Raw genomic sequence first — 16,944 nt, forward strand, 5'->3', positions numbered from 1 at the left:
GGGAAAGGGAGGGCTCCTGTTGCCCAGCCCTGGCAGTGCAGCAGGCTGCTGGGAGTCCCATGGCTCCTCTCTGTGGGCCCCCAAGGGTGATGAGGCTGGCGGCTGGTCTGTGGCGGTAGATTCGGGTCCTGCCTCCAGGCACGGCCCTTCCTGCAGCAGGAACCTCACCAAGGAATCATTTCCTCCTGCTGCAGCCCAAGCCCCCGGCTCCGCTTGTTAAAGAGAAACCCCTAGGGCTCGGCGCCCTTCTCGTGCCTGCATGGGGGATGCAGCCGCCCTGCGATGTGGCGATGCAGCCCTGCATCCCCCAGTTCAGGGGACCTCTGCCCATGGCCTGCCATGAGCCATGTGTGAACGTGCCCCTGGGCTGCAGCTGCTCTCCCTTCGTGTGGGCCCGCTTCAGCCCCAAGGTGGCACTTCCCTCCTGCATCCCCCACCCCAAGCTGTGGACGGACACGGGAAGCGACTTCCTCCTGTGAAGCAGCCCCTTCCCTTGCTCCGGTTCCTTCCTGGGGCTGCTGCCGGCCTCCTGGAGAGGAAATAGGAAGGGCCGCTCAGCCTGGCCGCCCCGCCGAGCCCTTTTGTGCCGGGAGCCGTGGGCGGCAATGCCGGGAGCCCTGCTGCCAGCACCCGCAGAGGCCAAGCGGCCGGCACAGCAGGAAGAGGGCCGGTGGGCACCGCTGTTTTGAGGCTCACCCCTTATCCAGCAGCTCGACTTGGAGCACGGAAGCCGGCGCAGAGCTAGGGGGCCGCGAAGTGCTCGGCAGGAAGCCGACGGCAGCCCGGCAGGCAAGTCGAGACCAGCACCGCCAGCCCGGTGCGCAGGCACAGACAAGGCTCCCGCGTGGCGGCTCCTCCGGCACCCGGGCCGGCCTCACCTGCTCCCCGCCAGGGCCACGGGTGCTCCGGCCCCCTGCCGTGTGTGGGGCTGAAGGTAAGCTCTGCGTGGTGGGTCGGCGTTCCGCTCGGCACCTTTGTGCCCCGCAGCGAGGGGCGATGGTGCTGGCAGGCCGCCACTGCGCTGGCAGTGTCCCGGGGGGGGGGGCTTTGCCGGGGCCATTTCAGGCAGCAAGGGGGCGACGGAGTGACTTCAAGGGGCAAAACCCAGCCAGCCACCACCACCAGGTCCCACGCGCACCCCCCGGGCCCCACAGCAGCCGTGGGCCCTGTGGTGGGAGGTGGCTCCGCGGCACCGGGGCAGGATCCTGCTTCGGGGATGGCAGGGGGTGACAGCAACAGGGCAGCCCGTTCGGGGGGGGGGGGTTGGTCACCACCTCCCTGCCTCAGTTTCCCCCCCAGCCAGCTAAGAGCAGGAGGCCCCTCCGGGTCTGCCGCTAGCCCTGGGGGTGCCCAGCAGTACCCGCTGGGAGACCGGTGGGATTTGCGCAGACATCAAGGTGGTGCCGAGACAGGGTTCAGCAGCTCCTTCCCCGCGCCATGTCTTCCAGGCGGAGGGGCCGCCATGGAGCTGGCGGGGCGGCGGGAGGATGTGTACGTGCTGGTGGAGTACGGCTTCGAGTACCAGGCCAAGGACGGCACGCTCATCTCCATCAAGCCCAACGAGCGCTACGTGCTGCTGAAGCGCACCAACGACCACTGGTGGCACGTCAAGAAGAGCAAGGACGCCCGGCCCTTCTATGTCCCTGCCCAGTACGTCAAGGAGCTGCCCCCCATTGCTGCACCAGTGCCCCTTGGCAAGCTGCCACACACTGGGCCCGTGGGGCTGGAGCCAGCCAGGTCTGTCCAAGAGCTGCCGCTGGGCTACGAGTACCGGTTCCTTGGTGCCACTGAGCCTGCCACACTGCCCCATGGCACGGCACCAAGGAGAGACTCACCGCCAACACTGAGTTCCTTCGGGGCCGCCCGGGGCCCTCTGCGAGCCGGCGGCCCCCCATCGCTGAGCTGCCACCCCACTGAGCCTGTGCGACCCACGCAGTCCCTGGATGACCTGGCCCGGGTGACACTGGAGCCCCAGCCAGCGCGTGGCCCTGCTGAGGGGCTGCACGAGGACCCCTCTGGTCACCCTCAGCTGCTCGGCAACAGCCGCTCCGAAACGCTCTACATCACCAGCAAGGAGATGGCAAGGAGGTGGCTGGGGTCCAGCCACACGGCTCAGGTAAGGTAACGTCACCCATCCCTTCCACCTCCAGTGGTGAGAGCATGGCGGGGGGGTGGGAGGGGCAGGACACTTGGGTCATTTGGTTAGTCTGCCACTGTTGCCCAGTGACTTTCCGCTGCGCCCCGTGACTCGCCACCCCCCTGCAGCACAGCACCATGTCTGTAGCCCAGGACTCAGCACTGCAGGACTCCCCGGGCACCGCTGGGCCTTTGCCCATCTTCCTGCAGAGCTGGCCTCATGAGTCAAACCTGATCTTCAGGAAATGCCTGACTTATTCTCCGGGCTGAACCCCAGGCTGGCTGGGGTGTTAGTTGTACAGGTTTGCACACAGTTATCCTGGCAGCAGGTGAGAAGTTTCCCTGCTGGGCAGTGACCCTGAGGGCTCCCCTGAGCCCGTGCCTCAGTTTCCCCAACCTTAGGTGGCCTCCTCGAGGGTCAATGCCCTGCTGGGGGTGCTGCATGCTGTTCCCCAGCCAGCTGCACAGCAGCCGTTTGCATCCTCGGCAAACACTTTCAATTCTCATTTCTCTTAAAAAAAAGAGGAAAAGCCTCGAGCAGTCCAAGGGCAGGCCTGGGGAAAGGCTTGTCCCAGCTGCTCCAGGAGTGAGGCAACGCTGGCCGAGCCAGATGTTTTTGGGGTGGCCATGCCATGCGAGGACACAGCTGGGGAACAGGGTGAGAAGCAGTGTGGTCCCTGGGCGTGGGAAGCCCCCCCAGGTATATCCACATCCCAGATCCCCATCTTCTCCCGGAGCAGCCTCCCTCCATCCTTGCAGGAATAAAAAGCCATAGGCACCCCAGGTGTCCCCAGCAGGCAGCCCACACCTCTCTACACTGGCTTTTTGGAGATGGAGAGGCAGCCTCTCTCCAAACCACGCATTACCTTCACATCGCTTCAAGCAGCACGACTTTAGTCTGCAGCCGGTGCTTTAACCTTTAGCTTCAAATCCATACCGCATGGTTTGCTCTATAGCTGGGGCTAATTAAGCATCACCATCAAAATAACGTGACTCCAGGAGCTGGGGCTTGCACAGAGAAAGCAGAGCTCCTGGACATGGTGGTGCAGAGATGTCACTAAGCAGGGCCACAGTGCACATGCGGCACATCCCTCTGCCATGTGGGATGTGGGTTTGCCTAGGCATTCAGCAAGCTCTCTGCCAAGTGGCCTGTGCATCCTATCCTTCACAGCTGCGTCCTCGAGCTGGGGAGTTGTGCACCCCTGGAAGCTGGTTTTGCACTGGCTGCACTGGGAAATGCTGATACGGGCGGCTGGTTTGCAGGAAGCAATATCCCAATGAGTGATAACCTTGTGCGGGCCGGCACCGGTGAGGTCAGAGCCGATTGCCCTGTGCCAGGCCACATGTCCTTGCCAAAGCGGCCCGTTCAGCTGTGCGTTGCAAAGCCGTGCTGACCCCGGACGGTATTTCCCAGAGCCATGTGAAGGAAAAGCACCCATTTCTGAGCAAATGGAGGTGACATGGGTCCCTCAGAGAGAGATGCTCCCCTTGAAAAATGGCGCTGGAAAGGATCAGCTGCAACACGGAAGCCAGACCAGGCTTAAATATCCGTTATACCCCAGACTCTCGGCTCCGCTGCGTGAATCCCTCTGTCTGAGGTCACCTGGGTGCACGCAAAGGTGCCCCCTCACTGGCTGCGGAGTGAAGCAAGGTGCTTTCGGGCAGGAATGTCCCCACCCCATTGGTGGCTGGTGCAGGGCCAACGGCACTGGCCTTCCCTGTTCGCATTCGCACGGCGTGAGGAGGAAACGAAGGCAGAAAGGGGTTAAAAGTGACTTGCACCAACTCCTCCCCTTTCAAGCAGGGCGGGTGGCTCACCTGACCCCAGACCTGCAGGCACTCCGCTGCAGGCAGGGTGGAGCTGGGTGCATCCCCGGTGAGACAGGTTGGCGACCTGGAGCCCCCGGAACCCGAGGCCGCCACTTGCCCCACAGCAGTAAGTAGCAATGGGCCTTTTCTGGCCGTGGTGGCCACTCCTGGGCCGTCCCCAGGTGGGCAGGACATGGGTGTTGCTCCTTGCTCCTGGCTGCACCCCTGTCACAGGCTGGCACCCAAGGGTGGAGCAGGGAGCAGGTGCCCCGCAGCCTCTCTCCCACCATGCTTAAGAGACCAGCTGGGGCATGACAGGGTGAGAGGATGATGGACGGGGGCGGGTCCCATGTCCTGCTCCCCCTGGGGCAGCTCTCCCCGGGTTACCCCGGTGCAGGGTGTCCAGGCTGCCAACTCATGGGACCGTCGTGCCAGAGCACATCCCCCCAGAGGTGCCACATTCCCCTCAATCCTGTAGGGTGGGCAATTCCCCCCCACACACCCCAGGATGGAGCAGGTTGTACAGCCATCTTATAGCCTCAAAGTCAAACAGTTTTGGGGAGGTCTCTTCGCACAGGCAGGCGTGCCACCAGCTCATGGCACCCAGGGCAGCATGGCACAGGCACATGCTTGGTGGGTTATTTGGCCAGTTTTAAAGCAGACAAGCAGCTCCCTCCCCCCCATCCCCAGCCCATTTCGAGCTTCATTTCCAGCTACGGCCTCAGCCTGAAAGCAAAAAATGCAGCCCCAGTCCTAAATCAGGGAGATGGGAAATGCAGCAAGAGACTGTGCAAAAAGCGCAGGCACCTGTTCCATGCACACATGGCCCAGGAGGATCGCGCGTCTGAGCATCCCGCACCCACCTTGGTGTGTGGCCCCCATGTCCGGTTGCCATTTCGGGACAGTTGGGGCTCGGAGGTGGCAGCTGGAGCTTTCCACAGGCTCTTGGGAAGCGCCTCTTTACGGCCGCCACCACAGGAGTTTTGTTTCTGGATGGGGAGCAGGGCTGTGCAGGCCCTGCGCAGCAGCTGGCAAAGCGCATGCTGGATGGGGTGATCCGATGTGGATCTCTCCCAGAAAACAGAGGGACCAAGGTGTCAGTGGGTGCTGGAGCCACCTTGGCCAGTAGCCCCGTCCCAACCCTTGAGGGTAGCTTTTCCGGTCTCAAGCGAAGCAGAGGGCATTCACATGCCAGTGGCATGGATGAGAACCCAGCCATCCTGGGCTTCCCTTTCTGCTCCCCTGGCCAAGGGGGTCTTGGGGTGCTCAGTGGGAGCCCATCATTCTATCCCCACTTTCTCGGTGACTTGGGGTGTTGTGACACTTGGGTGTTGGCAGAGGAAGGGGGGAGCTCAGTCACACCTCCCACAGCGGGGGGCAATTTTATACCCTGTTTATTATTTTACTACGCCATCAAGGCCAATCTCACCCGCCAGCCGAGCTGCAACCCCGGCTGTGGCGTAGAAACAGCTGACAGGGAGGGATCAGAGCCACTGAGGGTGGAAAACGTGTGCACGGAGAAGGTCTGGGTTTCCTCCGGACTGCTTCCCCCTCCAGAGGAGACTTTTCCATGCCAGCCCTGCTGGGAGCAGAGCAGGGATGGGTTTTGGGAGCTGCCTTGGCTGGAGCAGGACGGAGAGGACTTGTCCCCTGCTCCTCTTTAGGAAGCTGCGGGGTTGAGAAGGGGCTCGCTGGCCCATGCGATGGCAAAGCCAGAGCCAGGCTTGTGCTAGGAGGTTTGTTCGCCCTTTTCCGGCGCTGCTTCCCGGCCGCTACTGCTGCTTTCCCAGTGCTCCTTGCTCAGCCAAAGCCCATCAATAGCAGCTCGGGCTCTCAGCACAGAGCCAGCGCTGCAAGTAAGGCCTGCAGCACAGGCCACAGGGTGATAAGAAATCTCCACTTTTGTTTGCTGATGAAGCGTGCCCTGTGCTCCCACAGCCCAAAACTCAGGCAATGCTTGGTGTCCGGGGTTTTCCTCACCCACAAACACAGGCAGGCAAAACCCTAAACCTGTCTCATCTGCTGGGGCTCGTTCTTCCCCTTGCTGCAGTGCCACCACAGGGAAGGGCTGCCTGTTCCCGAGCTGGCGCCGCTAAATCCTGCGGGTGCTCAGAGCCATCTGTCCCGTCCAAAGGCTTTTATGATGGGGAGACACATCGCACCGTCTCGAGGCTTCAGTAAATCTCAGCTTCTGCTTGCTCGCCTGGTTCGTCACCCCAGCTTTCAACATTCAGGCTAGTTCTGCAGATCTCAAGGGATGGAGATTCACCTTCCCCGCCTCAGCCAGGTTTCTCTTTAAAGGATGATTTAATGCCCATGGGAATCCCTCTGGCTCTTAGCCCAGGCATCAGGCCAGACTTGGCCCATCTCCTCGAGACTGAAGAGGCTTTTTCTTGTTCTCATCCGAGCCTCCTCGCCGCTCTCAGGAACCAGATGGCAGGACCTTGAAATCACCCGATTTCAGGCTTCCCTGCTACTCCGTTGTGGAAAGCTGAGCTTGGCTCAGCTCTCGTAGCCCCATTCCCCAGGGCTGGATAACAAGGCTGCAGCATATCTGTATTTGAGCAACATCATCCAAGAGGCCTGCAGCCACCACATCCCTGGGGGCAAAATCCCTGCAGGGGTAGTAGGAGAGCGATGGCACCGGTTGTCACCCAGGCCGGTCCTCCACCAGGCATCGGTCCCCCCACCACGAGCTTTCCTGTGGTCCTGCAAGGAGTGATGTGGCAGCACATGTCCAGGCTGTCCAGGATGGAGAAACCTTCCTTCGGGAAGCGTCTTGGATGGACGGTTAGTGCTGGCCATGTCCTCTGGCACAGCAGCTCCCTGGGAGATTTGCTGCTCCCTGGAGCAACTCCTGCTGCGTCGCCACCAAAGTTAGGATTTTGTGGTCCCAACTGCAGCCGGCGAGTGGCAAGATGGTGTAAAAATGTCAACAAATAACTAAGCTCGCATCACTCGAAACTTGGGTCTCCAAGGCAACTCTTCCGCCCCAAAAACCCAACAGGAAGTGTGCGAAGCGCTCAGGCCCATATTGGGGCAGGTTCTCGTTTCTGCCTCGCTGGCACGTCTCGCCAGTACGTCTAGCCATCAGCTGCTTGGTGCCTGCCGCCGGAGCCTTGCTACGGCCCTGCACCCGGTCTCAGTGTGTGCCCCGGCCCACCAAGATGGGCGACCGGGCATCCAGTGTGCTGCAACGCTCCAAGAGCAGGGTCTCCCGGCTGCTTAATCTGGGCAAGGTAGGGAGGCGTGGGTTTGGGGACCAGCTTGGCTGCATCGAAGCATCTCAGGGGCCGTCCCAGAAATGGGCTGTGGCGGAGCAGCAGGGTATGGGGAGACGCCGGGGCTACTTCCCAATTTCCCTGGGTGCTCTAGAGGAAGCCAAGGGCAGGTCATTGCCAGGGGCCGCCGATAGCCCCCAAGGGCCCAGAAACTCCTGTCCCTGGGCGGCTCAAGGAGAAGGGAGCACGTTTCGGCTTGCAGTTTCCTGCGGGGAAAGGGAAATGGCTGAAGATGCAACTGGTGCAAGGAAGGGGAGGGAGCAGCACCTGGGGAGCAGATCAGGGGGCAGAGGGGCCCACCCATATCCCAGACTAGCGCCAACATTCCCCCCGCCCCGTCCCTGCCCTTGGCTTCCCATGTCTGCAGGACAAGGGTGGCCTCTCGCCCTGGCCCCTGCTCCCTGATGATCTGCACCCTAGGGGTGCCCATGGGCACTGGGGCAGAGGGTCCTGGGGCATCATGGCCAGCACTGCTGGGGACATGGCCCGCCGTCCCCCCTCCACCCAGGGAGACGGGCAGGACCAGGGAAACTTTGTCCCCGCTGCCACTCCAGGAAGGCGCAGAGGCAGTAAAAGCGGGGGGGGGGGGGGGGGGGGAATCAAAGGGTAACAGGCCCTGTGGCAGCATGGCTCTTGGCGACTTTGCCCACCTGTTCCTGCTCTGGGCAATTTCAGGCCCTGGAAATGCTCCTGCCCCATCCTGGTAACCAGGGCCACAGCCAGGGCAAGCTCAGCGGCGGGGAGGAGCTCTGCAAGGAAGCAAGGTGGAAAGGGGATCTGTCCCAGTAAGAAACCTGATGTTAATGCTTTTCCTGAGTTTTTTTTTTCCAACTTGTGGAGGCACTAACTGGGTGCTGTCAGGTGGAATCAGACCTGCGGGTCCTGCCGGGAACATTGCCAGCTAGGCAGGGAAGGGGGTTGCATAGCTGTGCATTTGGGGACACTCATATGGGCAGGTTTTGAAGCCTGCAAGATGGAATAAAACGTCAAGCAATGTAGCAAAAACAGGGCAGAGGCGAAAGTCGGGGCTGCCAGAGAGCATGGGACCCCATGCAGCAGGGCAGGGGCATTGTCCCCTCCTGGTGGCACCCAGGCACTGCATGGGTGCACCCCGGTGCGGCTGTCCCCATCCCCCCAAGCAGCCCTCGCTGGTGACCCGTTTGGGCTGCCGGCGAGCGAGGCGATGAAGCCAGGGGATTGCAGGGCTGGCCAGAAATAGGCATCTGTTTCAGGATGCGGTGATGAGGCCATCAGCCTCAGTGCTGCACGGGCCAGCTCGTCTTTGGGCGCCAAGAGTGAGTGGGGGTGCATGGACGGGCTTGGGGTGCTGATGCTAGGGCTGTGGCAGCCGCACTCCAAACTCTCCCTCCGTGCTCTGGCCAGTCTCACTTTTCCAAGGAGACCATGCAGACTTGCCTCATTTAACATCGGTAAGGTGGGCGCCCTTGTCTGCTGCCTGACTACACTGCCACGTTCACACACCATTAGCCAGTTGCACCAGTGCCAGCTCTTTATGACCCTGAATTTCCCCTCGCTTCAATCCCCCTGCACGAGGGTTTCTCAGGGAAATGCTTGGCGATGTCTGGCTACAAAGGACACCCCAGCGAGCCAGCGGCAGGCAGTGGGGATGCTCACCGCGGTGAGCAGAGGGACCCGTGCCCAGCACCAGCTGGGGACGGCGAGGCACCGGCGTGACGCGTCTCCATTCCTTTGCAGGTGCACAAGGAGCCAGAGAAGCCGCCCACCCCTGTATACCTCAATATCCAGGAGCTGCAAGAGGAAGCGGCAGCCGCCAGCTCAGCCTCGCAAGGCCAGGAGGAGCCCCACAGCTCCCTGGCGGACTGGGAAACCCACACTGACACGGACAGTGGACACTTGTTTTATTACAACCCAGTCACCGGTGAGACCACGTGGGATTGCCCCTTTGAGCAGGCAGAAGATGGAGTGAGTCCCGCCGCCTCTCCCGCCTCCTCTCTCGCCCACAGCCCTGAGTTAGCCGAATGGGGCCAGTACATGGATGAAGCCAGCGGACAGGCTTTTTTCTATAATTCAGTAACAGGTGAGACGTCGTGGGACCCCCCCTATACGGGAGACGAAGCCAGCTCCCAGGACATGTACCCAGGGGCTGTGCAGTACAGTCCCATGGAGCAGCGGGTGAGCACCGTGCGGGCACACGTGGACGGGGCAGGGCGGGCAGCAGGTCCCACAGCAGGGAACGCAGCCAGGCTGGCACAGGGATATCTGCCCAGCCGACGCTCTCCGTGGCATGCAGCTGGGGGATGCCACGGGCAGCGGCTTCACCTGCCTTCCGTTTGCAGCCGCCTACTCCGGAGACAGACTATCCTGACCTGTCTCCCGATGAGCTGGAGGGTTATCCCGAGGAGGACTACTTGCCTGTGGGCTCCTACGAGCATGGTGCCTCGCCATATCTGCCCCAGAGGCGCTCTGAGGAGCTGGGCTCACCACCGGCCTGGTATGGGCTGAGCCACCTCGAGGGAGCTGTCTTCTGCCCTGAGCACTACACCGCAGACACGGTACGGGTCAGGGACCACTGGTGGGGGACAAGCATCCCTTGCAGGGGCTTAAATGCTGGGGAAAAGAGCCCCAAAGAGGAGCATGGGGAGGTGATGCCAGGATGCAATCCCATCCTTCTTTTGGGAGCAGTTGTCCCTCTCTGGGTCGGCTGATCTCCGCTGTGTCCCAGGATGGGCTGGTCCCTTAGGCATCACCCAATGTGTTCCCTCCGCAGGTGCTGGTGCCCGGCCACCACAAAAGGGCCAGCAGCGGCTCCAGCCAGGACAGCGGACTCTTTGCCGCCTGGCACAACAGCGTGCCGCCAGCAGTGCCGGAGCACAAGGAAGAGAAGGTGAGCTGCCATGGTGGGCACTGGGGTGCACCAAGCACTTCTGTGCCCCAGCACTGGGGATGGCAAGGATGCGTGGGGACTTCTGCAAGCAAGCAAGGGAGGGATTTAAACCCCATCTGGTTTTGCCTTCCAGTTCAAAAGCCTCGAGAAGGCCGGCGTGCTCAACCGAACCAAAACAGTGGACAGAGGGAAGCGGTTACGGTAAGCACGTCCCAGCGTGCCCCGTTGCGGCATTGCTGAGCCCAGGCTGGAGGAGCAAATCCAGGCATGCCCAAAATCCCCTCCTCACCCTGCTGCAGCTCTCATGTTGGGGGTGACGGTGTCCAGGCACACATGCAGGGGCCAAGGAGTGCTGGAAGGGGCCTCCCTGGCTGGGCTTGGGCAGAACAGCCTCCCACTGGGACAGCAGGACAACAGGGTCCTCAGCAGCAAGGACACATGCCTGTGCTGTCCCTATAACTGACCTTCCCATGTCTTGTCCCCAGGAAAAACTGGAGCTCCTCCTGGACTGTCCTGGAAGGGGGAATCCTGACCTTCTTCAAGGACTCAAAGCACTCGTCCGCTGGTGCCTTGGTAAGTGTCCCATGGGTCTCTACCACCACACCATGGCCATGGCTGCTTGCAGCACAGGGTTAAGCGTGGTGGTGGTTTGGGGCACAGATGTGATGGCGAAGGTGATGCTCCAAGCTGGTGTGGCTCTCAGCACATTTGCATTCACACTCCCCGCAGCACACACATACACACGCTCCTGCTGCGTTGCAGAGCCAAGACGGGCCAGGCCGCTCCGCCAGGGCTGTTTTAACATGAGAACAAGCAAATTGAGCACATTTGGCTCAGCGGGAAAGGAAGCAAAGCAAAACCCAGCCCCCAATCCTAACGGCTGCAAGCAGGGCCCAAATGCAGAAGCTGGCTGTGGCGCCCCGAGCCCAGCACCCTCGTGCCGACACCATCTTGCAAAACCCTGCGGTGATGGCTGCAACGGGAAGAGAAAGAGGCCGGCCTGAAACCCTCGTGGGGAAGAGACGCAGCTGTCCCTGCTCCGATATCAATGGAGAAGGGGCTGGATGGAGGGGAAGGAGCCTCTCCCAAGTGCTGATGCCCTTTCCTGGCCCCCAAAGGCCAGGATACGAGGAAGGCCAAGCATTTCAGATGTCCCGTTCCTCCTAAAACCCCATGGGTATATCGCCCTCATGGACATCCACTTGACAACCTGCAAAGACAGGGCAGCATTTCACTTAGTGCTCCATTCCCCATGTTAACACTGCTACAAGATGCTGTAACCAGCACAGACCCTGAAGATCCCCGGGGGCTCCATCAAGGCCCTGCTCCTCCAGGGCTGGGGCTTAGCCCATGAGAGGACAGTGTCTATCAGGCACAGTTCCATCCCGGCCAGCAGCTGTGACACTCTTGGTACGGGCCAGGGAGATGGGAGCAATTCCTGTTGCATCGCAACAGCCTCCTGCCCTGGTCCATGCAGATGCAGAGAGGAGATCTTGGTGCCTTGGGAGGGGATGGACCTGCAAGGGGAGATTTGCTCCTCCTAAAGGCTACATTTGTAGGGGAGAAAAATAGAAATGGGCACTGCAGAGGTGCCGATGTTAGGAAGTGAACGTGTGGACTCGCTTCTGTATTTTTTGTTATCCTGATGTGGTGTGCGAGGCTGGTGTCAGCGCCCGGCCCCTGCTCACTGCTCCCTGGCTGGGGGACACAACAGCCCCACTGGCAATCCCCAGTACCTCGACCATCATGGCCTGGCGCTGCCCTTCCTTTGAGCCCAGAAAATCAACCCAGCCTCCTGCCTGCAGGGCCAGAGGGCTGCTCCACGGGAGGTTGTAATCAGCCCCAGTTAGCCCCTCTCAGGTGGGATTTGTGGGTCCAACCCCCACAAGCCCCATGGACATCCCAGCTGCTGACGTCCTGCTTGGGCACGTGCCCAGCATGATCCTATCCTCAGCCAGTCCCAGCAGCTTCAGGCCTGGCATCCAGGTGTTTTACTCCAGCCTCAGATGCAGGCGATCACATCGTGGCCCCATCCCCTCTGGTCAGGCTCCAGTGGTGTCATCATCCCCTTGTTCCCTGCAGAGACACCCTGCCACCCTGACCACACCGGAGCACACAGTGGAGCTGCGAGGGGCCACCGTCGCCTGGGCTAGCAAGGACAAATCCAGCAAGAAAAATGTCCTGGAGGTGAGTTTCCTGGGGGCAGCGGGACATTGACCACCCACTGGGGTCTGTGCATGCCCCACCTGCCCAGCTTCAGTTCATCTCGCCGGCAGCAAAGGGGAGCAAAAGCCACCAGAGTGGGATTGCTGTGATTTATGCATTTAGTCCCTGTGAACATGCCCCTGTGAACATGGCCATGCCCATGCCAGGGGCAAGGGGGGAAATGCTGTGTCCCCAGTGCCATTCCTAGGGGCGCCCATAACCCAGGGACAGCCCCAACACCCCATCCAGGCTGGCCCCATCACATTCATGGTGGGGTTTCTCTTCCTCAGCTTTGCACATGGAGGAAACTTGCAACAAATGAGAAAGGGCCATGGGGGAAGTTTATAAGGAAATCGGAGTGGGAGGCCCAGGGTTTGTGAAACTGGGCAGACCCATCCCCACTGCAGCTGAGGCAACACAAAAGAAGGTGGCTGGGATCATTAGTGTAATGAGTTGTGCACCATTTACAGCCACAACCTGGCCCCTGCCTCACCTGAGAGGAGAGATGATGAAGGTAGGACAGGGGATACAGCCAAATGCAGATATGGTCCAGCAGAGCCCCAGAGTGGAGCTGGCTGATGTTGGGGTGGAGGACACTCCCCGGGGGATGTGGCCATGTCATCTTCAGAGCACGGCCCAGCTCTGGCTCCCTCATGCCATATCTGGGGACATGGGGACTGCAGAGCCGGGTGACAGAGTGGTATGGTGCCCCTGCCCTGACCACTGCCTACTGCTCTTGTAGCTGAAGACACGGGAGGGTTCGGAGTTCCTCATCCAGCATGACTCAGAGCAGATCATCGTCACGTGGCAGAAGGCCATCGTGGACAGCATCGGCCGGCTGGTGAGCAGGCGCCTGCGCAGTGGCCGGTCCCTTCCCCAGGACCTCCCACGCTCGGGATGGGCACACGCATCTCATCCTGCCCCTTTCTTAGGGTATAGACTTTCCTCCGGAAGAGGAGGTGGAAAACAGGGCTGAATTTGGATCCAAGGAGAAACTGGGAGCCGGCGAGGAGAAGAGGACTGCAGGTGAGCAAGCGACCCCTCTCTCCCGGGAGCAAAGCTTTCAGGGCCACAGCGTGGCAGGTCTGCCCGCATGGATGGATATGTGGGTGGCACTGGCAGAGCAGGGCACGCCCCCTGCAAGGACAGGGGGACAGCAGAGGTGCCGCATTGGCCCCATGCACACAGCCCTCAGGGCGGGAGGGAGCCCTGGGCAGTGTCCATCCCACATCCGGGCCAAGAAGCGACGTTCTCAGCATCCCAGCATCCTCCTTGATCCCCCAAGCCAGGTCCCAGCCCCAAGCCCTTCCCGGTCCCATTTGGGGGTATCCTCACCTCTCCCCCATCTCCGCCAGCATCTGGGCAGGCAACGCACAGTGCCAGCAGTGAAAGCGACTCCAGCAAAGTGCGCAACAAGCTGCGCAAGTTCCTACAGAGACGGCCCACGCTGCAGTCGCTGAGGGAGCGGGGCTACATCAAAGGTAGGCACTCAGCCGGGCTCATGGGACACACCGGGGCCGAGCCGACCGTTTCTAGCACATCTCGCAGGGCTGCCTCTCTGCATGGTGCAGCGCAGGCATGTTCCTGCTGGAACGAGGATTTTCCCCTGCCCCATTCCTCCTCGAGACTTGCTTCTGGGCATCCTTTCGGCTCCATCATCTGTACTCAAACCTTCTCTGTCTGTGTTTTGCAGATCAGGTGTTCGGCTGCTCCTTGCAAGTGCTATGTGAGCGGGAGCGGGGCACGGTGCCCCGCTTTGTCCAGCAATGCATCCAGACAGTGGAGAGGAGAGGTACCGTTGCCCCCACGAGCCAGGGGCTCAGGGTCAGGCAGAGCCTGGGGAGCAACCGACAGGGGTACCGCCACCAGGCTGCACCTAACCAGGAATTTTTCTTGCGCCCTCTGCCAGGTTTGGACATAGACGGACTGTACCGAGTCAGCGGCAACCTGGCAACGATCCAGAAACTGCGCTACAAAGTGGACCACGGTAGGGCCGGGGGTGGCTTGGTTTCTCTTCTCCCCCCCCGCAGACATCTCCCACTGGCTCTTCTTGTCGTCATATGGAGAGTGAGGCCCCAAGGATGCTGGCAGCGCTTTGCAGCTTGCATAGCATCTCTTTCCAGGGCAGAAAATGGCAGCTGGAAATATCCATAGTGGAAATAAGAGGCAAACATAAAGCTGAGGGTCTCTGAGGGCCCCACGTGTGAGGGGCTCTGGCTTGGAGGAGTGAAATGTCACTTATGTTCAGCCAGAGAGAAAGGGACAGGAGCCCCATGGACAGGGAGATCCTCTCCTGTCCTCGAGGCTCTGGGAATTCACTGCAATCCCCGGCTTGTCCAGGCCTGGTCTTGTTAAAGTGGGCTGGGTCCCAGCAGGGAGCTGCTAAGCAGATCTCCCCTGATAAGAAGGGATTTGGGGGGTGGACATGGAGCTTGCTCAGACAGAGCTTGGCTTGGTTTTCCACTTGGTTTTACCGTGTCATGTGCAGGTGCATGGAGCCACGTGGCTCCCCTGCGCAGTGGGCGAGCCGAGGGTGGCAGAGGCAGCCCTGAGATGTCCTGGCCATTGGCATGGGACTGGGGGCACATCTTTCTAGCTCTGCTGGGCTGCACTGGCAGACAGCACAGCCTGCAAACAGCATGAGTCCCATGCCCTGTGCCTGGACCTGCCTAAGGTGCTGTCCTGTCCCTGCAGATGAGCACCTTGACCTGGACGATGGGCGGTGGGAGGACATCCATGTCATCACCGGGGCCCTGAAGCTGTTTTTCCGCGAACTGCCAGAGCCGCTCTTCCCCTTCGCCCACTTCGACAAGTTCATTGCTGCCATCAGTAAGGCTGGGAGCCTGGTCCAGCCCCAGCGCCGATGCTCCTCTGCCCCTTCCCATCACGTTTCACCCCCAAAACCACTTCCCCCTTGGACTACATGGGCTGGGCTTGGAGCTGTGGAGTGGCTCCTTGGGGATGGTTCCCTCCCCAAGACCACCCCAGGGTCCATGTTGGAGGAGGCTGGAGGGAAGGGATGTCCCTGCTGACCGTTGGGAATGGCAGTGGGTGCCAGTTGCGATGCCTGAACTCACCCTGGCTGAGCACAATGAGGGGATGAGGCCAAAGCAGAGAGCCCCCAGGACATGAGTGGGTCCTCACAGCACCCCTGGGACCTAGGAGAGGTTCCCCACCATGCTGATGTGCTCAGCAGTGCTGTGGGAGCTGTGCCATGGAGATCTGCCCCGCTCTGTCCGTGTCACCTTCTCTATGGTCAGGCAGGCCCCAGACAGGGGTCCCAGCTCCACGGGACAGATCCAGCACCCTAGCATGTCCTGTTTGTCCTTCCCTTGCAGAGATGCAGGAGCCAACGCGGCGGGGACAGTGCATCCGTGACCTGGTGTATTCCCTCCCGCCCGCCAACCATGACACCATGAAAGTCCTCTTCCAGCACCTGTGCAGGTGACACCCATTGCACAGCCCAGGGACCCTGCTCCTGTCCAGCCATTGATAGCGGGGTCCAAAACATGGGCAGCAGCCACAAACCACCTGGTCCCCATGACTAAAGCCAGCCCTGTGCATGGTGGCAGCAAGGGGGAGAGAGTAGAGGGTCCCAGGGCCAAATTGGCAGGAAAACTGGGCCAGCTCATGGGCTGGGGTCATCTGATGGCAGACCAAGGGCACTGGGTGCATTGATGGCACCATGACGCCATCCTTCTCCCTGCAGGGTGATCGAGCACAAGGAGGAGAACCGGATGTCAGTGCAGAGCATTGCTATTGTGTTTGGTCCCACACTGCTGCGACCAGCAAGCGAGGAGGGCAACATGGCCATGCACATGGTCTTCCAGAATCAGATAGTGGAGCACATCTTGAACCAATACAGCTACATCTTCCGGGACAGTTAAGCCCGGCAGCACAGAGACACATGGGACAAGCACAGTGGCAGGGACATGAAGGAGCAGAATCGCAAGGGAAGGACTCTCAATGCCTCGTTGCATAATGCTAGCCTGTTCTTGGACTATGGACCATAGTGACAGAGATCATTGGCTCAATAAATGGGCAGTACCGGGGAATGGTGGCGTGGCTGACTCTGTGCCATTGGCTGCCTGAGCTACATGAACCCAGGACTCAGTTCGAGCGACGGGTGCTGGAGCCAATGGCAAGTGAACTGGGCATCCCCAGGCATCACTGTCCTCTGCTGCTCCTTCCTGGTGGGGCTGGTGGTCACAGGGAATCAACCACAGCAGAGCAAGCGGCTCCTGACAGGGAGGTTGAGCTCCCAGGTGTGCACAGAGTTGGGGAGGGTTCCAAAGATCACAGCCTGCTAAGGCCGTTCCCCCCACTGAGACAAGCCCCACAGGGACGGGAGCCCTTGGCGCAGCCCTAAGCTCCCTCCAGGCATGGCTGAAGGCAGCAGAGAGGAACACGTTTTGCTGCGATGCTCTTTCCAGCTCTGACCCTCCGTAGTCCCTGCTTTTGCTTTTCTTGCCCACCTCAGGGTTTTAATTTCCCTCCCTCTCTTGCATAGCCGTTGTTCCCCCACGTCCCACTCCGGCGAGATGCTTTACTAGGGCAGCAGGTCCATATCCTGTGCGTGGCCGGGGGCACCGTGCCACTGCACAAGCAGTTATGTCTGATGGCTGATCTGGTAGGTGGGACGGGCTC

The 16,944-nt window shown here is 60.7% G+C and overlaps 1 protein-coding gene across 3 annotated transcripts; it reads left to right on the forward strand.

Annotated features, from left to right (window-relative positions):
- The first annotated feature begins 199 nt into the window (after positions 1–199).
- On the forward strand, positions 200–16,352 carry ARHGAP27 (Rho GTPase activating protein 27). 3 transcript variants are annotated; one of them, XM_068918969.1, is made up of 16 exons: positions 243–934; positions 1,449–2,116; positions 8,943–9,380; positions 9,545–9,760; positions 9,976–10,092; positions 10,226–10,293; positions 10,578–10,665; positions 12,175–12,279; positions 13,040–13,138; positions 13,230–13,323; positions 13,653–13,778; positions 13,991–14,089; positions 14,207–14,284; positions 14,992–15,126; positions 15,636–15,741; positions 16,007–16,352. In XM_068918969.1, the coding sequence occupies exons 2-16, from the start codon at positions 1,463–1,465 to the stop codon at positions 16,182–16,184; spliced, it is 2,601 nt and encodes an 866-aa protein (XP_068775070.1). In that variant the 5' UTR covers positions 243–934; positions 1,449–1,462; the 3' UTR covers positions 16,185–16,352. The 3 variants fall into 3 exon arrangements, with proteins under 3 accessions (XP_068775071.1, XP_068775070.1, XP_068775072.1); XM_068918970.1 differs by lacking the exon at positions 14,992–15,126 and having other exon boundaries at positions 200–934; XM_068918971.1 differs by lacking the exons at positions 243–934; positions 1,449–2,116 and adding an exon at positions 6,990–7,184.
- Positions 16,353–16,944: the final 592 nt, after the last annotated feature.

Source organism: Struthio camelus, chromosome 25 (assembly GCF_040807025.1).
Source record: "Struthio camelus isolate bStrCam1 chromosome 25, bStrCam1.hap1, whole genome shotgun sequence".
Taxonomy (NCBI): domain Eukaryota; kingdom Metazoa; phylum Chordata; class Aves; order Struthioniformes; family Struthionidae; genus Struthio; species Struthio camelus.